The sequence below is a fragment of the Octopus bimaculoides genome, chromosome 16 (assembly GCF_046866305.1).
Source record: "Octopus bimaculoides isolate indiv1 chromosome 16, ASM4686630v1, whole genome shotgun sequence".
NCBI classification, from domain to species: Eukaryota; Metazoa; Mollusca; class Cephalopoda; order Octopoda; family Octopodidae; genus Octopus; species Octopus bimaculoides.
In genome coordinates this window covers 31,344,430-31,365,913 of record NC_142943.1, presented here as the reverse complement: position 1 = coordinate 31,365,913, position 21,484 = coordinate 31,344,430, and the positions used below count along the sequence as shown (strand labels likewise).

General features: G+C 40.3%; 1 protein-coding gene across 3 annotated transcripts in view; it reads left to right on the top strand.

Annotated features, from left to right (window-relative positions):
• LOC106878469 (dmX-like protein 2) overlaps positions 1-21,484 on the top strand; it is a 109,301-nt gene that overhangs the window by 18,542 nt on the left and 69,275 nt on the right. For all 3 annotated transcript variants that reach the window (XM_089364426.1, XM_089364427.1, XM_089364425.1), the window contains exons 2-3: positions 14,768-14,893; positions 16,569-16,640. In XM_089364426.1, the coding sequence (XP_089220552.1) occupies positions 14,768-14,893; positions 16,569-16,640 (198 nt within the window). The remainder of the gene's footprint in view (positions 1-14,767; positions 14,894-16,568; positions 16,641-21,484) is intronic.

Here is a 21,484-nt window from a genome sequence, read left to right as displayed (position 1 = left end):
GGTACAGAGGTTTATCCTTAGCTAGGTATTTCTCTTGCAACTGTCTCACTAGAAATAAGGCATCAGTAGTGCTTTTACCTGGCACGAACCCAAACTGCATCTCATCTAAATTGATTCGCTCCCTAATTAGTTGGGCTATGACCCTCTCTGTAACTTTCATAACCTGATCTAACAGCTTGATGCCTCTGTAATTATTTGTATCTAAAGCGTCCCCTTTACCTTTGTAGCAGTTGACTATGATGCTGCTACACCAGTCATAGGGTATGACTCCTTCGTGTATCACCTGGTTCGTAATACGGGTGACTAGGCTATAGCCAACACTGCCAGATATTTTGAGCATCTCTGCAGTGATTCCTGATGGGCCGGGGGCTTTCCCGGTCTTCATACTCTTAATTGCTTTATCTACCCTGGTACTATCAACTCGGATAGCTGGTCCCTCTATTGGGTCGACATAAGGCAGGCTCTCTTTCTCCCATTCATTCTCTTTATTAAGCAATCTATCGTAGTGGCATCTCCAGACCTCTTTCTTTGCATCCTCATTTAATGCAAGCGTACCATCATCCATGCGAACACATTTCTCTCCTACAACATCACTATTCTCTCTCCTACACTGTCTTGCAACACGAAATACCTCGAGTCTTTGGTCCTCACGGCGCAGAACATTGGCAAATCTTTCCTTATCTGCTTCCCCTCTGGCTAAATAAACCTGTCGCCTAGCCTCCCTTCTGGCACATTGGTACAATTCCCTGCTACCACCGTTCTTCCAGTCCTTCCAAGCCTGTTTCTTTTGTCTAATAGCCCTGTCTACCTCCTTGTTCCACCACCACGTTACTCTGGGTTGGGAGGGGACCTTACACCACCCACAAATCTGGTCGGTGGCTTTCAACAGGTTGTCCCGCAGAAATCTCCAATTGTCTTCCACGTTGTATGATGCTATATCCCCTTCTATTTCGTTAAATGCTTCAAGTAACTTGTCTCTAAGTCTCTGTCCGTTTGCAGGGTCTTTAAGCTTCCACACCCTTCTTCTCCAAGCCTGTCTAATTCTGGGCACCCATTTTGCCTTGATCCCAAAGTCGCTAACTACTAATCTATGTTGTGGGGTACATTCTTCGCCAGGGTAGGTTTTGGCATTTATAAGCCGCCCTCTTTCCCTATTTCTGGCGAGGATGTAGTCGATTTGGCTAGAGTGTCTGCCGGAGCGGTAGGTGACTAGGTGACTGGCAGGTTTCCTGAAGTTGGTATTGCAGACCATAAGATTGGTTGCATCACAGAACTCCAGCAGTCTGGTTCCCTCCTCGTTGCGGGAACCGAAGCCATAGCCTCCATGTATGCCATGGAAGCCCCCAGCACGACGTCCGACATGACCGTTGAAGTCTCCAGCCACAAAGAGAAGGTCCCTGTCACTCGTCGACGAGGTAGTTTGCAAGAGGGTGTCATAGAATTGGTCTTTCAGACCATCTGGTAGCCCAGGTTGAGGTGCATAGGCTGAGATGACAGTAGCTAATCTATGATGAAGCACTAGTCTGATCTTAAGTACTCTGTCACTTACTCTAACGACCTCGATTACCTTATCCACCCATTTCTCCGCTAGAAGTATTCCTACGCCCCCGACCCCGTCAGTGTTCCCTGCCCAGAAAATCTTGTACCTGTGTTCTTTGCCTGTGAGGAACCTTGCAGAACCTCCTCTCCATCTTACTTCCTGGATGCAGCACATATCTACGCATCTCCGTTCAAGCATCTCAACAATTTCACCAGATCTACCTTTCAGCGTGCCGACGTTGAGAGTGCCAATCCTAACAGTATGGGTGTTGGGGGTGTGGGCCTGTAGCCTGGGAAGGGGAAAAGCAGTGTCACTGCTTTTCCCCTTCCCAGGCTACAGGCCCACACCCCCAACACCCATACTGTTAGGATTGGCACTCTCAACGTCGGCACGCTGAAAGGTAGATCTGGTGAAATTGTTGAGATGCTTGAACGGAGATGCGTAGATATGTGCTGCATCCAGGAAGTAAGATGGAGAGGAGGTTCTGCAAGGTTCCTCACAGGCAAAGAACACAGGTACATATATATATATACACACACACGAGCAAGCAGATAAATGCAAAACAAGGTGGAAAAAAATAGTACTCAAATACCAAAGGTAGAGTAATATGCTTTTATTAAAGCCAAAAAATGTTCGCAAGCTGTTTCATATTACCATTCGTCGGACAGTTGTGATCGTAGTATGAAAGATATTTAGCAACTTCCCTTAGTTATTTACTCATTGTCCTCTATGGCTCACTTTTTCTCACTTCATTGAGGTGATCAGAGATGTCTTGCTGCCCTATGTGCAGGCTAACATTTTGGGAGAAAATGAGACTAAGATTAAAGACAATGTTTGAAGCTCTTCCTAGTGCAGTAGTTTCTTAACTAGGGTTCATATAAATTTTTTTGTGTTCCTCACAACAAAATGATACATTGGGGATCCACAGTAGTAATTTGCTTTAGATGTATGTATTGGTATGTATTGCAAGAAACAGCTTGGTTACGTTCTCTACTGTTTTACATAGTTCACCCTACACAAGTTAATGTGTGAAAAACAAAATAGGAATTTCGAGAAAAGTTTCTATAAAACTAATTTTTTAACATTGAATGGCTATGGGGGCCCACCAGAATAAAATAGTAATTAAAAGGGTCCATAGATAAAAAATGGTTGGTGTTCACTTCTTGATATAAAGATAAAAATAATAGACAACTCTCAGGCTGGAAGTGTATAACTATAAAGGTATAACTAAGAATGTTGTTTCCAAAATGTACTTTCAGTATTGCCAATGTGAATCTTACATCACCTTCAAAATCAAGTGCTTTGGAAAAAAATGCATAATCTCCAAAGAAATTATGTATTTATTTCATAGTTCTCTATTCCCTTCTGTTAATCTTATGATTTTCAGAATAACCATGAAATTTCCATGGCTACTGCTTGTTATGATCTTCCATACTTTTCATTTGTATGGTTCATGTCCACTTTCAGTACCTGGTCATAGCATATAGGCCCTACTCTATTGGCACACTGTTAATTCCAACAACAAGAGTTCCTGCTGATCCAGTTAATGGAATGGCCTGCTTGTGACTGGGCACTCCACAAACATGTGTACCTTTAACATAGTTCTCAGGGAGATTTAGCATGATACAGAATGTGACAAGGCTTTCCCTTTGAAATACATGTACAACTCATTTTTGCCAGCTGAGTGGACTGGAGCGATGTGAAATGAAGTGTCTTGCTCAAGGACACAATGTGCTGCCAGGTATCAAAGTCACGACCTTGCAATCATGAACCAAATTTCCTAACCACTAAGCCACGCCCCCCTTCACACACATGTCCTACTACAACTATATGTGTGTCTATGTATTAACTTTTACAAGGAAAAGATCGGCAGTGACTTCGAAGTTTTAGCTTGCTCACCTTCAGCAGACTGTCGAATGAAGTCAAGCAAGCCAGAACTTCAGAGTCACTATCAACCTATTCTTTGTAAAAATTTAATGTGTTCTCTATGAAAAAAGTATTGAGTAATCCTTTGCTGGATCCTGTCAAAGCATTCAACCTATGCCAACACGGCAAACAGACCTTAAATGATGATGATGATTATAACTTGATATAAAAACAAACATTAATATATATGTGCATGCATGTGTGTGTGTGTGTGTGTGTGTGTGTGTTACCTTGCCACTTTGTATCAGGCACTTAGTATTTATTTGCTTATTTATATACTTATTATTCAAATTTTCTTAATCTCTCATGCATGAATGTTATTGTGATTATAGAGCCATAAATTTGCATATTCTTTGAAGTTGACAAGTCATATCCATATCATTAATGTTATTGTTGTTTTTATTGTTATCATTATTATCATCATCCTCTCCATGGAAGAAATAGTTGAATATATTATTGATTGAGTATTTATCCACCAGTGAAATCATCAGTGTTCAGCTTGGCTACATGAATGAATGAATGAATGAACGAACAAACAAGCAAATGAATGAATGAATGAATACATCATAAGACAAAGTATATTATTAGCATGGAGCTTTGTTGAACGCTGTGTTTACTATAATTTGGAGAAAGAGAAAATGATTTTTAAATGGCATAGTACCAAGAGAAAAGGTAGCTCCTGTGACACTTTTCAGGGGCCTCTTGACTGATAAGAGGGACTGAAGTTGTCCCTCAGTCTAAAGACTTGTCCTTTGCGATCATAACAGATTGAACTTAATTAAAGGGGAGGTGGTGGTGTTAAGAGACAAATTACATTCAACACCCAAGAACAGGAATGATCCTTTTTGGTGGGCCTCAACACAGTTTCCACCCGCCTAGTTTCTTTCACAAGGGTTTAGTCAGTGCAGATCTGTATTTGAAACTTGTCTAAAATTTCATGCTATGAAATCGAACCCACATCTCATGCAGTTGCAAAGCCTATTTCCTAACTACGCTACTATGTCTGCACCTATTTAAAGATTGCTTGGCTGTTTGCTGTTCTTTGCTTCCTCTTACAGAAATAGCAACTGATATAGGTTAAGACAGACAGGAGACAAATTCAGGTGTGAAGATAGAGGTGGGGGTGGGGTGGGGGGTTAAATGATTGTTAGAAATAATGGTGGAGGTGGTTGCTGTGGTTTAGAGCAGACCTAGCTATGATCAGAAACATTCCAGTCATGACCAACCATCCTGTCTTTTGAATAAGCACAGGGAACTAGGAATAATTTCATGAAATAAGAGAGTGTCATTTGATTGAGGTTTGGCTGCTATTTATAGCAGATCAAGTAGGGAATAGGGGCTCTCTTATTGGCTTGCAGGTTTGATGTTGGGGAACAACACACAAACATATACACTCACATACATATATACGATGGGCTTCTTTCAGTTTCCATCTATCAAATCCATGCACAAAGCTTTGCTCAGCTTGAGACTATAGTAGAAGACACTTGCCCAAGGTCCCACACAGTAGAACTGAACTCAGAACTATGTGGTTGGAAAGCAAACATCTTACCACACACTTAAAATATAAAATAAACTATGAAAAGTAAAGCACTAAATTGTATTTAACATATTCAAATTAATACACTTCTAAAGCAGGGTCTACTTGATATTTATTAACCCACTTCAAATTCTTCAAATATATATTATATAATACCATGTATACAGTATAATGTTTATAGATTGGAATGTAAACAAAGAAGAATTTAACAGATATAGGTGCCATTAATACACTTCTACTGTAGAGTATGTTTAATCTTTTTAATCCATTAAAAAAAATTGAAGAACAAAACTATCTTTAACAAACCATATGTAAATTAACTAACCAGCTGTAGCTATCCCTTGAAATTCAAAAGTATCTAATTTCAAAAACAGCTGGTTTTTTGGTAATTACAGATTTCTGGAAGTCAGATAAGAAGTCTGGTACTGTGTTATGTCCTTGAGCCATAGGACTGGTAGGCCCGTGGCGAGACAATTGATGTAGGCTGTTGGGGGTCGGGGGGGGGCATTCACTTTGCAAGGCTCTGACTGGGCTTGTAGTTATAAGTGCATCAAAGAGGAGGGCCATAAATTCAATCACTTGAAGCTGCAGAGAAGGCCATGGTGGGGTATTGGATACAGAGGGCAAACCACTAGTTTGCTACAATTGAGGTGCAAGCTGGGACTTGATCAACCAAGGTTGCATCAACTAGGTGAAGTGGAGCCTGATGTTGAAAGACCTGAAACCCATATATGTATATGTATATCACATAATCACATGACTGACCAGATTGTCAGATGTTACATATTGCTGGACACAAAGCCTTCAAATGATGTCACCCTACTGGAGCAGGCCCACATGTTCCCATGATTGGGAACTGGAGCCACGTGAAATTGTTTTGCTCCAAAAACACAATGCACCACCTAATCTGGGATTTGAACCCATAATGAGTGCAACACACTATGCACTAGGCCGCGTGCCTTCAATATATATATATATATATATATATATATATATATATATATATATATGTATATATATGTAAAACTGACCTTGCCTGTGCTTGTGCCACATAAAAAGCACTAAGTCCACTCTGTTGAGTGGTTGGTGTTAGGAAGGGCATCCAGCTGTAAAAATCCTGCCAAAACAGTCACAGAAGCCTGGCCAGCTCTTGTCAAACCATTCCACCCATGCCAGCATAGAAGGCACATGTTAAACGATAATGATGATATATATATATATATATATATATTTATTTAAGAATTTAAGGATTGGAGAAAACGCATGTTATAATTGCATACTTTATTCCTACATATGTTTCAAAGGATTACAACCTATGTGATCCATAGGGATCTGTGATATTAAAATTGTAACCTTCTCTTCAGGGAATGCATGGGAATCATCTTAAACGTAAGACATTATGACCGAGTATCATAATGTATCATAACTCGGTCATAATGTCTTACGTTTAAGATGATTCCCATGCATTCCCTGAAGAGAAGGTTACAATTTTAATATCACAGATCCCTATGGATCACATAGGTTGTAATCCTTTGAAACATATGTAGGAATAAAGTATGCAATTATAACATGCGTTTTCTCCAATCCTTAAATTTTTAAATATACTCAAATACCCAAAATTTCAAGGAGTTCCTGCCTTAAAAACAGGAACTACACCACAGTTATTTTGTGTTCTTTGCTACATTGGTTTCTATTAACCCATTTATTCTATCCGAAGAATTTTTTATTCATTAAGATAGAAGAAATACATATAATTAAATATATATATATATATATATATATATATATATATCATATGTAATTTTTTCTTAGTTAACATATAAATCTAATATGTCTCTCAAGCAGACACATCATAATTAGTCTTAACAAGCTGTTGCTGTGGAAACACAGCTAATTAACAATTAATATCAATGAGGAGTAATTAGGAGAGAATTCACTGTATGAACTCTATGACATTATTTCACGTGTGCTTGTGTACAACTCTGTGTGTGTATGTATAAGTATACATCTGTATGTATTGTTGTTTATGTATCTGTGTGTATGCGTATCTCTTTATTTGTCTGTTTTGATGTTTGTGTCTGTCTGTCTGTCTGAGTGTTTGTGTGTGTATATATATATATATCATCATCATCATTTAACGTCTGCTTTCCATGCTAGCATGGGTTGGACGATTTGACTCAGGACTGGCTAACCAGATGGCTACACCAGGCTCCAATCTGATTTTGATCCAGCCAAAGTATTCTACCTGTTCTATGTTCTAACTGGCCAGATCTGGCCTCTCGCACTGCCCTGCAATGTCATTTTACAAATAAGTTATCACATCATAAAAATCTCAAAGTTATACGGCAATGTATGATTAATTCAAAATAATGTGAATAAACAAGCATTACACTTGATAGAATAACCTGAATGCTAATGGGGTTAATCAATTTCTACGAAATTTTTCTGATTTTTTTTTTACCTATTTTTACCTATTTAAATGAAGGTGTAGCCATCCCTGAGTTATCCAAAATGGCAGTGTCTATGTAAATATATATTTCCTTGACTGTATTCTTCTGAAGGTAGGGCCTTTGCACTTGAAATATAAAGAATTTCAAAACTTTCTGCATTGTTCGAAGCTCTCCTTATTTCTCATTTCTTTCATTTTTCTACTTCTGTTACTACAGTGCTTCAAGTGAACTACAACTATTTTCAGTTTTTTCTATATATTCTGGTATTCAAAAATGTAGGAATATGATTTTTTTTTTTTTGTGTTTGTGATCATTATTATCATTTAGCATCTGTTTTCCATGCTGGCATGGGTTAAATGGTTTGACTGGAACTGGTAAGCCAGATTGCTGTACTAGGCTCCAGTTTGGTTTGGCTTGGTTTCCTAATACGAGCCACTCCAAGAGTGTAGTGGGTGCCTTTTACGTGTCACCAGCACTGACCACAACTACAATTTCACTTCGCTTGACATGTCTTCTCAAACACAGCAAGCTGCCAAAGGTCTCAATCGCTTGTCATTGCCTCCATGAGACTCAGCATCTGAAGATCATGCTTCACCACTTTGACCCATATTTTCCTGGGTCTACCTCTTTGAAAGGTTCCTTCCACAGTTAGAGATTGACACTTCTTCACACAACTGTCCTCGTGTGTGTGTTGAATAAAATTAACCTTTTTGATATCAAACTGCCTGAGACCACCCCAGGTGCAATAATGCAAACATCATGTTTTAAAGTGTTTAAAAGTAAAACCTTACCTTAAGGTTTCATGTTAATCTATGTTCCAAACATCACCTTAAGGTTCCATGTTAATCTATGTTCCAAACATCACCTTAAGGTTCCATGTTAATCTATGTTCCAAACATCACCTTAATAATAATTATTTTAGTGAATTCTTCATTATTTGCAAAATAAATTGAAACAAAGGCAATGTATTTCAACAGAATTATAACAAGAGAGAGGCTTAGGAGAGGAGAAATTAACATGTCATTGCCAAGAATGTGTGTCCCCACCTCATACATGGAGGAATCCAAAAACCAAGTATTCAGAGAGACAATATTGCTTAATAGCATGAGAGATAAACTGTTTGCAAATCAAGAAAGTAGTGATGGTATGGTGGGTGGGGATGGGGGATTTAGCATAATTAAATAAATAAAAGAAAAATAAGCAAGGAATGAGTATATATAGATATATATATATATATATATATATATATATATATATATATATATATATAGAGAGAGAGAGAGAGAGAGAGAGAGAGAGAGAGAGAGAGAGAGAGAGAGAGAGAGAGAGAGAGAGAGAGAGAGAGAGAGAGAGATTGATATATAGATAGATAGATAGATAGATTGATATATAGATATCTTTTTATTATAGCCACACAGGGCTAAATACAGAAAATGGACAAATTACAAAGTAGAGCTTTGGGGGGGGGGGATAATTTGGATCAAAAGGGATCGCGGGAAGAAAAAAAAAAAAAAAAAAAAACGTGGGAGGGGGCGATCAATAGGGATCGTGTATCACAGTTGATGTAAAAAACGGGGAACAGATTAGGTTTATCCGTGGAGAGAAAAGCCTACGGAAAAGACCACGGTCACCTCAGGCTTTTTTTTTTTAAAGGTACATGAAAGTAAGTACCTTCTCTCTTTTTGTCTCTTTTTGTTACAAGTCTATGCTTAAAATGGTGTCGTCTTTCATTCTTACCATTCTTGCCACATTTACCCATTTTTTATTGAAACTTTCATTCGACAACACTTTCCTCTCTATCCTCATCCTCCTTTTCAAGTGGTACTTGAAAAAGTTGACGAGGGACTGACCAGAGAGGAAAGTGTTTGTTTGTAGACCTTTCAAACGCGTCCACCACACGCATTCTTTTGCCATAGCTATCAGTGTTACAAAAACCGTTTTTCCTTCCCGTTTAAAGGAAGGTGGCGGAACAATATTCACGATAGACTCGGCTGATAAGTGGGCTCGTCCCACACGCGACAACAGCCGTTCGACGAAGGTCCACAGCTCTGAAATATCTGGACACTGCACGAGTGCGTGCAGAACGGTTTCGTCGCTCTGACCGCATCTCGGGCAGGTCGGTCCGGTGGTTTTCGAACCGTGTCTGTAGATCTTCTCTCGAACTGGTAGTGCGTCTCGATAGCATTGCCAAGCCAGGGATCTCTGGAAATTATCCATTGGCCCCGGCCCGAACGTCGTCTTGAAAAGGCGGGTTAAGAATTTCTCGTCGACACCCAGGTTTGCCCCGAGAGTGTCGTCAGACCTCCCCTCCACTAGTCCTCTATAGAACGCATTGGTCGTTTGGAAGTTGCACAAGTTTGATCCCGGACGGCAGAGCTGTTGTAGAGCTTGGCGACACTCGCGGTGCCATTCGCCCAGTTTCGGTCTCTTCCTGATCCATGTTTGCAGTTCGGTGAGTGAGACGAGCTGCGGGAAGGCGTGCCTCACAAACGGCGCCCACACCTGTTCACCGTCGTCAATGAAGTTCCAGAGATGCCGCAGTCTCAGCGCATGTCTGCGCATCATTAACCACGGCATCCCCAGTCCTCCACGTAACGGTTGTTGACAGCAAATGGATCGCCTCACCATCGGAACGCCACCCTTCCACAGAAAGCGGAAAAGTATGCGTTCTAGTTTCGTGATGGTGGCATCGGGACAAGGCACGACGGTCAGGCGGTAATCGATGACTGATGCGATATACACATTAGCCACCTCCGCCCGGCCTTTTAGAGATAACTTTCTCTCAGCCCATGTTTGGCTGAGTTTGATCACTCTACTGGTGATCTCGTCCCAGTTCTTATCCATTTGGAGGTCCGGACTGAACCAGACCGCGAGCAGTTTAACCGGTCCGTCCGTCCAGCGTCCCACTACGGAGTCACTGTTGGACGGTATGGGCTTGCTTCTCCAGGTGCCGAGTAACAAACCCACTGACTTTTCCGGGTTAATTTTTGCTCCTGTCACCGTTTCGTATTCTTTAAGTGTCTCGCCTAGCATCTCGACGTGCTTTTCGCTCGACACTATGACGGTGACATCGTCCGCATATGCAGACACGCTCGTCCCGCAACCCAGCTCTCGTGGGATACCCCTCAGTGTCGCCAGCTTCCGCAGTAGTGGTTCGATCGTCAATACATACAGAAGCGCCGACAAGGGACATCCCTGACGGACCGAACACGTGATGTCGAACGGTTTTGACAGGTGACCGTTTACCCGTATTACCGATCGGATGCCGCTATACAAGGCAGCGATCCAACCGCGGAAGACGGGACCAAAGCCAGCTGCCCTGAGGACGGCCGGCTAGGTATCGATGGTCGACCCTATCGAAGGCTTTAGATTGATCTAAATTGATCAGCGCCCCACCCATGCCAGGATCCTTAACTACCCTGTCCATGATGTAGCGCATGAGGTGGAGGTTGTCATGGATACTTCTGCCCGGCACGGCGCATGTTTGCGCCCTGTCGACCAGTTTATCGATGACAAGCGCCAACCTCTCGGCTATTACTTTGGCCAAAATTTTCAAGTCTGCGTTGAGCAGAGTGATGGGCCTGAAATTATCTATAAAATTCCCCTTGTTTGGGTCTTTCTTCAGCAATGTCACTGCACCTCGGCTCACGAAACCGGGAATTCTCCCGTTTTGTTGCCAGTTGCAGTAGACTGATGCCAAGAGGTCGCCAAACAAGTCTGGCATTTGACAATACAGCTCGTAGGGTAGACCATCCAATCCAGGTGACTTATCCCTCGCGCAGCCCGCCATAGCATCCCTTACTTCAGCAGCTGTGATGGGACCCTCACAACACTCTGCCTCTCCCGCCGAGAGCCGCGGCAGGCCGGTCAGGTAGGCAGTGAAGTCCATCCTGCGTTCCGACTCACCGCTCGCACCGAACAGTCGAGCAAAGTGCTGTTGAAAGGCCCCACACATCCTTTCGGGTTCGAGCAGACTACATCCCTGTTCATCGATTAGAGACCGAATGGTGGCTCTGTTACCGCGTTGCGCCTCCGCCACCCGAGCTTCTCGCGCAGCTTCGATCCCTTCGTTCGTTAAGGCACGCATTTTAGCTCTGACGACGCAACCTTCGTGTTTGGCGTTGAGGTGTTGGTCGAGGGCCATCCTCGCAGCCAAAACGTTGGTTGCGCTGCCAGTTGTAAGTGCCTCTTCTAGTTTCTTAACTAAGTCTCCCTCTACTCTATTTCGATCTATCGCTAGTTCTTTACTAAACCTAATAGATTCCGATTTGATTGCCATTTTCAGGGCAAACCACCAGCGGTTGTTAACGATGGCTCCTGTTAACGCCCTCTTAATTAATTCGCTAATCCGGTTCCTGTAAACCTGCCGCGCTAAGAGCGAAGCGTTCAGTTTCCAGTAACCGGGACCCTGCCTATGTGTCTTATCTAAGTCGAGCGTACACGTCACAAACTTGTGATCTGTGTAGCTGACTATTTTAAATTGTGGACATCCTACACTATCTCTATCCGCTGTCCTACATAGAACTCTATCTAGATACGATCTCGACGATCATAGATAGATTGATATATAGATAGATAGATTGATATATATATAGATAGATAGATAGATAGATTGATATATAGATAGATTGATAGATAGATAGATTGATAGATAGATAGATAGATTGATATATAGATAGATAGATAGATAGATTGATATATAGATAGATAGATAGATAGATTGATATATAGATAGATAGATAGATAGATTGATATATAGATAGATTGATATATAGATAGATTGATAGATAGATTGATATATTGATAGATAGATTGATATATAGATTGATATATAGATAGATAGATTGATATATAGATAGATAGATAGATTGATATAAAGATCTTTTTATTATAGCCACACAGGGCTAAATACAGAAAATGGACAAATTACAAAGTAGAGCTTTTCTTGGGGGGGGGGGATAATTTGGATCAAAAGGGATCGCGGGAAGAAAAAAAAAATATATAGATAGATAGATTGATATAAACATAGATAGATAGATAGATAGATAGAGATATATAAACAGCTTAGAATTACATTTGCTATTCTGTCTCCATTAAACAATGTAGAGTAAGAGGAGGCAGCAGAAGAGGAAGAAGGTATCATCTGAAGAAGCAATCTTAAGATTGGACAACAGTTGCAACAGAACTACAAATTGTCTGGATATTAGGGGAAAAAAAATCAAAATCAATTCTTTTTATTAATCTTTCTCTTTTTTGTAGAGGGGATTTTATTTCTGTTTCATTATGGTTATCAAAGAATTTTTTTTGTATTTAGATTAAATATTTTTGTCCTCATAGACTAGAACTAGTAAATTCTTGTCTTGATTACCTCTTCAATCCACTTCATTCTTGTTATTGTATCAGTATCATCATCATCATCATCTTAGTTCTAATTAGCTTTTATCTGTTTGATGTTGCTAGGCCAATCATTCATTTTACTACTAAGTTAGTAAAATGGCTCATTCATTTTATGTCCATTTTTTTTTTTCCATGCTAACATGGGTAAGGTTAATATAATGTTGAAGTGTTGTTTTACAGCTGGATGCTCTTCCTGTCATTAACCCTTACCTGTTTTTCAGTTTCTCATACTTACATAGGCTCAAAGCGAGTGGACAATTTGTTGATAGAAGTGACATCAACAAGCACCACTTGTGGAAACAGTTGTAGAGTGCAAATGTAAAAGCACACATATACATACACACACACACACACACATGCGCGTGCACACACACACACACACACACACACACACACGCACACACACACACACACACACAGACAATGGGTATCTTTCAGTTTCCATTTCCCCCAAGAAAATTTCCACAAGGCTTTTGGTTGGCTTTGGGCTCTACTAGAAGGCAGTTAGACACTTGTCCAAGGTACCACTCAGTGGGACTGAACCCCAAACTTTGTGGCTAAAATGCAACCTTCTTAACTATACAGCCATACCTGTGCCTATGTCATGCTAAGCTAATAAACTTGTCATTGTACTAAGTTAGTAAACCAACCACTGTATTAAAACCTTTTAGCATTTAAACCAGCCATCATCATCATCATCATCATCATCATCATTTAACGGCCGCCTTCCATGCTAGCATGGGTTGGATGATTTGACTGAGGACTGGTGAAACCAGATGGTTACACCAGGCTCCAATCTGATTTTGATCCAGCCAAAATATTCTACCTGTTCTATGTTCTAACTGGCCAGATCTGGCCTCTCACACCACCCTGCAATGTCATTTTAAAAATAAGTTATCACATCATCAAAATCTCAAAGTTACATGACAATGCATGATTAATTCAAAACAATGTGAATAAACAAGCATTACACTTGATAGAATAACCTGAATGCTAATGGGGTTAATCAATTTCTATGAAATATTTACTGATTTTTTTATTTTTTTATTACCTATTTTTGTCTTTCTCCTCTTTTATTCTGTTTTTTATTTTCCTTGTTCTTCCTGTTTCTTCTCTCTCTCTCCATATTACATTGCCATATATTGTTGTCTATGAATGTGTCTTAACCATTTACTTCATGTAAATCCTCCCCACCACATCATTTTCTCTTTTGTATTTCATCTTTGTACTGTCCTCTGTGATCAGCCCTTGTGGCCTTTAATAATAATAGTAATAATAATCCTTTCTACTATAGGCACAAGGCCTGAAATTTTGGGGGAGGGGGGAAAGTCAATTACATTGACTCTAGTACTCAGCTGGTGCTCATTTTTATCGACCCTGACAGGATGAAAGGTAAAGTCGACCTTGGTGGAACTTGAACTTAGAATATGAAGACAGATGAAATACTGCTAAGCACTTAGCCCAGTATGCTAACAATTCTGCCAGGTCATCACCTTAATAATTATAGTAATAATAATGATAATATCAATAGTATTAATAGTAAAACTAATAATGGTTTCAGCTTTCAGGGTCGATAAATTAAGTATCAGTTGCATACTGGAGTTGATCTCATAGACTGGCCCCCATCCCCAAAATTTCAGGCCTTGTGCCTAGAGTAGAAAAGAATAATGGTTTCAGCTTTTGGCTGAAGGCAATCAATTTCAGGGGAAGGAGTAAATTGATTTCATTGACTCTGGCAGTATTTGAACTCAGAATGTAAATATTTGGAAGAAATGCCACTAAGCATTTTCTCCTGCACAGTCACAATTCCACCTGATCACTGCCTTGATAATGATACTAATAATATGTGGTTATAATTGATATGTTTTCTGATGGCTCTGTCTGTTTGCTCTCTCTCTCTCTCTCTCTCTCTAGGCCTATGCTGCTGGCTGCGATATAGCGATTCTTGCCAGTGATTTCCAAAGAGTTCAAGTCATACCTGGTGTCACTCATGGTAACATCAAAGTTAGCTGTGTCGACTGTTCTACAGATACTGGCAAGGTAAGTAAGAGACACCAACATGCATGCATGCATACACATGTACACACACATGCACAGTCCACCTTCACTGGCATGGATGGGTTGGAAGGTTTGATAGGATCTGACCAGCCCATGGGTTGCTTTGGTCTCCAATGTCTGGTTTAGCAGATGCTTTTCCTAATGCCCACCACTTTACAGAGTGTACTGGGTACTTTTCACATGGCACCAGCACAGCACTGGTGAGGTCTGTTTTGGTATGTATATATGTATATATATATATATATAAGCAATGTTAATTCTCTAAATGAAGTATTAACAGTAACTGCACGATAAAGTGAAGTATATTGCCACTTAAGTGTGGCTGACCCCTAGGGGTGGATGTTACTGTTGCTTTTAGCCCCAGGAGGACATCTCCTCCAGCTGGCTTATCGACACACTACTGTGTCCTGTTTGTTTTGCCAAGGGAAATACCGACCGCTGATCTCCCTCCTCGGGAGGGAGCTAGGCGTGCCGGTACGGGTGTTCGGTTGCCCAGTCGGGGCCTGCGGCGCGTATATATATATATATATATATATATATATATGTAGGCATAGGAGTGGCTGTGTGGTAAGTAGCTTGTTTACGAACCACATGGTTCCAGGTTCAGTCCCACTGTGTGGCACCTTGGCAAGTGTCTTCTACTATAGCCTCAGGCTGACCAAAGCTTTGTGGGTGGATTTGGTAGATGGAAACTGAAAGAAGCCCATCGTACATATGTATGTATATATATATATATATATATATATAGGAAAATGAAGAATAAGGCAGAATGCTAAATTGGAAGCATGTTTTAATAAAGATTTCTAACCGGCTTTCATTGTGAAGCAAATTTTCAAGAAGGAGAATGAAAATGTTTTTTTACAAAGTACAAAATGAAGAAAATAATATATAAAAAAAAATAACTATACCAATACATTATATTGTCTTTGAGCTTTTGAAGTTCAATGGTAGTTCATGTATATAATGGTTGGAAAAATAAGGATGCATGAGAATTGAGATTTGTGTTAGGTTTAAAAAAGTGTTAACAGTTTGTGTTAAGCAGGAAGTGTGGTGTCAAAACAGGAAAACACTTTTTTAAACCTAACACAAATCTCAATTCTCATGCATCCTTATTTTTCCAACCATTATATACATGAACTACCATTGAACTTCAAAAGCTCAAAGACAATATAATGTATTGGTATAGTTATTTTTTTATATATTATTTTCTTCATTTTGTACTTCTTTGTAAAAAACATTTTCATTCTTCTTCTTGAAAATTTACTTCACAATGAAAGCCGGTTAGAAATCTTTATTAAAACATGCTTCCAATTTAGCATTCTGCCTTATTCTTCATTTTCCTATTATTTCTCCACGTGCGGTTAACACAACCCCACTATTTACTGACTTATATATATATATATATGTGTGTGTGTGTGTATATGTTTGTGTTTGTCCCCCCCCAACATCGCTTGACAACCGATGTTGGTATGTCCCCGTAACTTAGCGGTTTGGCAAAAGGGACCGATTTGCTCAACTAAAGGCGGTGCTCTAGCATGGCCACAGTCACATGACTGAAATAAGTAAAAGAGTATACACACACACACACACGTGTTTTTTTCTGTATATAATGTTATGTGATAATCATTTATTTATCTGTTATGTTTTTTGGCTCCAGATTGCAGCCTCTTACCAAAATAAGGTCTATATATTTGAACCAACACCTCTACTTCAACATGAAAGCTCTCATGTAAGTACCAACTCTACACTTCAAGAATTTTTGCAGCACCTTTAATGACTCCTTTCCATGTACAAATGTTCTTATAATTCCCTTTTATGGTCCTTTCAGCTTGCTTGTTTTTCTCAGTTAAAAATATTTCTACCTTGTAACTCAGAATTTCTGCTCTGTTATGAATACTGTTTTTCTAGTCATTATATATTTTCAATTATCAGTATATAGATATTTTTTTTTTTACTGGAAGTGGAGGGATCATTATCTTCCTTTACTAAAAAGCTCTCAGGAATAATCCTGAGAAAAGGCTGCTAATTTTAACAGGAGAAACCACAAATTTTATTAGGTAAAGCTACAAATTTTATGGAGAGCAGTCTGGAGTGAAACTACAGATTTTAGTGTCTGAAGCCATGAATTTTATAAGGAAAGGCCACAAATTTTATAGGGAGAAACCACATATTTAATGGGGCAAGGCCACCGAGGTCAGAATCAGAGGGAAACCAAAATTTTATAATTTTGTAACAAAAAATAAAATCATCTAAGTAGTAAAAAAAAAAAAAAAGGAAGGAAAAAAGCCCAGCAAAAAATTAATGGAAATAGTCGTTAATTTTGACAACCCAAATTTGTTAAGCGCTAATTAGATAGAATAATTAATACTTATTGAATTCTATTTATTAATCAAATTTATAGGGAAAAAAACTGATAACACAAAAAAAGACAAAAACCCAAAGGTGTTTTAAGACTTACCAATTTGATGTTGTCAACAGATTGTGGGGTAGAGAATGAGGGTGGTGGTGATTTTGGTGACAACAGTGATGGTCGTTGTGGCGAAGGCAGTGAAGGTTTTGGTGGTAGCGTTAGTGTTGATGATATTGGTTTTGGTGGTGGTGGTAATGATGGTGGTGGGGATGAGGTGGTAATGGTAGTGGTAGAAGCAATGGTGGTGGTAGTACAGGTGATAGTGGTGGTTGCAACAGTGGTAATGTGACAGTAGTGATGTTGGTGGTGGTGATGGTGATGGTAGTAGTGATGGCTGTGGTATGGGGGGGGGGTGATAGTGGTAATGGTGATGGGCGGTGGTGGTGGCAGTGGCGGCGATGGAGAAGTGTTAAAGAAGCCAATGCATTACACTCACTGCATGGATCAATAGCAGCTGTTGCTCTACTACTACACCTCTGTCTCTCCCTCTTCTTCCCCCTCTCTCTCTCTCTCTCTCACTCTCTCCCTCTCTCACTCTCTCTCGATGCTTCTAACTGATTGATTGTTCATTTCATGGATCTCAGCACATCCTTGCTGCTGCTGCTGCTGCTGTTGCTATTTTTTGTTGTTGTTGTTGTTGTTGTTGTTGTTCAGTGGTAGTTTCGTGTTCTGCTGCAGTGTGACTACTTTTACTGTTGTTATTATTATAACTGTAATCACCACCATCGCCATCACCACTACAGCATTACTACTTCTACTACTACTAATACTATATTGCTAATGCCATGAACACTGTTAAATCACTAACATCATCAACCTCCCTCTCCACTCCTGTTACTGCTACCACCTCACCTCTATCACCAGCACTACCAATGCCACCACCATCACCACACTACAGCTTCTACTACTGTCACCAATACCACTATTATTGCCACCGTCGCCTCTAACCCCAACACTCCCCCGTCCCCTCCACTGCCAGCACCCCTCCCACAAACACCACTACACCTGCATTGCCACTACCATCACCACTACCACCACCACCACTACCGTCAGCACAGCTACTGCACCTAACATCAATGCCAACACTTTAAGCCTCTCTACCACTCCACCACTGATGCATCTCTTGTGGTCACTGCCTCTGCTAGAAATCACAGTTCAAATTGTAACTGACCACCTTGAAAAAGAAAGGACACACTGGGTGATATAACCTTGGAAACAAGACAGGATGGTCAATGCTGGAACACCTCTGATCATAGGCATACTAAAATAGGGCTGATTTGGGGGGTTAAACAACAACAGCAATATCCCTACGCTGCCAACACCACCACTGTCATCACCACCATACCAACCTTACCACTTCCATCACAACAGTCACATCATTAGCATCACCACTACCATACCATCGTTACTGCCCCTACACCACTGCTACCAGTACCATCACTGCAATATCATAATTACTCGCTCCCCCCATACCATCCTTACCGTTACTCCATCACCATAATCCCTAAACCATTATCGCTGCTGAGGTCAGTTTGGGTTTTCATCCTTCAGGACTCAATTAAAATAAATACAGGGTTTGAATAAATCAATTACACCCAGGTGCAGGCATGGCTGTGTGGTAAGAAGCTTGCTTCTCAACCACATGGCTCCGGGTTCAATCTCACTGTGTGGCACCTTGGGCAAGTGTCTTCTGCTATAGCCTCGGGCCAACCAAGGCCTTGTGAGTGGATTTGATAGACGGAAACTAAAAGAAGCCTTAAAAGGAAACTAAAAAGAACCACTACGCCATATGCCTGTGGGCATATGGCGTAGTGGTTAAGAGCACGGGCTACTAACTCCAAGATTCTGTGTTCGATTCCAAACAGTGACCTGAACATTAACAATAATAATAATATCGAAAAATATCTTAGGAATGAGAACCCAGGTTCAAAATTTCCCCAAGATACCTGAAGAAGGCTGGAGGGTATATCAGCCGAAATGTTGTGTTAACAACAAACAAGATGAGGATAAATAGCCGTCGAATGTAAATAATGTAAAAGAAAAGAACTCGCCCAAAATTTATGGTTACACATTATATAATCTAGGATGAAAACTGCTCTGTGGGTGGTTCTCTCTTTCAAATAATGTATTTTTATTTGTTTTATGTCTCTTTTTCCATGCTAGCATGGGTTTGAGGGAATATGTTATCAAAGCGTTGCTTTGCAACCAAATGCCCTTCCTTGTTTCTCACTAACCCATACCTGTTTTTCATGTAAGGGATCTCTTAATTTACATCCCTTGAAAGGCATAAGGCTAGCAGATGATTTGTTGTCAGGGAGTAAATAAGAGCAATATCAGTGTCCATAACTGAACAATTTTCAGAGAAGTTCATATGTAAACAAAAAAAGAAATAAAGAAGACGTCCTTCAGTCATGAATGACTATGGGATTGTAGAAAGTTCCCCTCCTAAGCACAAGTTTGAGCAAGGAAGACCAGCAGTTGCCCATGAATACCAGCTTCCCCTCTCCATGCCACTGATGTTACCCAAGGGAAAGGCAAAGGCTTGGCACCAATGATGTTGCAACTCATTTCTACAGCTGAGTGAACTGGAGCAACGTGAAATAAAGTGTCTTGCTCTAGAACACCACACGCAGCCCTGTCTGGGAACTGAACTCACTTCCTCATGATTATGAACCTGATGCTCTAACCACTGAGCCATGCACCTTCATGTTAACACACACACACACACACACACACACACACACACACACATTGATACACAGGTATAATGGTTGCAACTTGATTTCAAGCAATGCTATTGTTTGATTGTTTACTTAAACATAAGCAACACAGACGTGGTCTTTCAGTTCTTTTTTTTTTCTTTTTTTCTTTTTTGCCATTTCACAATATCTTTTACCCTTTTGGCACCATGTGTATTTCTCTTGCTTTTGTTTCAACTAATTTTGAAAATAATGATGAGTTCTAAAATAACTTTGTCAGTTTTGAAGCTGGTGTTTGGAGCATAAATAAACAAAGAATTTTGATAAAAAGGTTTTAATTTGGATCACTTTAAAACAGGAAGTTTGTATCATAGAATCAGAAGATAGTCTGAGGTGGGTTCCAGTTAAAAGGGCTCACGTTAGTGTTCTTGATATTGCTGCTGCTGATGTTGTCCTTACTACTCTTTTACTTGTTTCAGTCATTTGACTGTGGCCATGCTGGAGCACCGCCTATAGTCGAGCAAATCGACCCCAGGACTTATTCTTTAGAAGCCTAGTACTTATTCTATCAGTCTCTCTTTTGCTGATACCGCTAAGTTACGGGGACGTAAACACACCAGCATCGGTTGTCAAGTGATGTTGGGGGGGGGGGAGACAAACACACACACACACACATATATACGATGGGCTTCTTTCAGTTTCCGTCTACCAAATCCACTCACAAGGCTTTGGTCGGCCCGAGGCTATAGTACGAGACACTTGCCCAAGGTATCATGCAGTGGGACTGAACCCGGAACCATGTGGTTTGTAAGCAAGCTACTTACCACACAGCCACTCCTACGCCTATGATTATTACTGTTATTTTTTGTTGTGGTTATGCTGTTGCTATTGTTGTTAATGCTGTTGTTCCTGTTGTTGTTGTTGCTGTTGCTGTTATGATATACAACTAAGATGTCATTAGTAGTTAAGAGTTTAGTATAAATTTTTATTGATTAATCCACATTGTGGTGCATTGCTTAATCTAACTGTGTGTGTGTCTGTGTGTGTACTTTGGTGCCTGTGTGAGGTAGTCGTGTGTGTATCCGGGTTTCTGTGCATGTATGGTAGTGTGTGTGCGTGTGTGAGTCTGTGTGTGCATACCTTCAGGTCTATGAAACTGTGCCTGTATGCAGTAATGTGTGTTTGTGTCTGTGTGTACCTCTGTATGTGTACCTCTGTATGTGTACTTGTCTGTGTTTGACTGTATGTATATGTTATATTAACTCCGGTTCTTCCATTTCAACCTCTCACTCTACCACCACCACCACCACTGCCTCCTTTCTCCTCCTCCTCCTTCATCTCTGCTGTTCATTGTCTGTCTATCCCTCTCCTTTACCCCTTCTCTCCCTATCTCCTCCACCCCCATCACACATTACCATATCCATTAAATGTTGTTATTGCTTTCCTTATCAACAAACATATGGC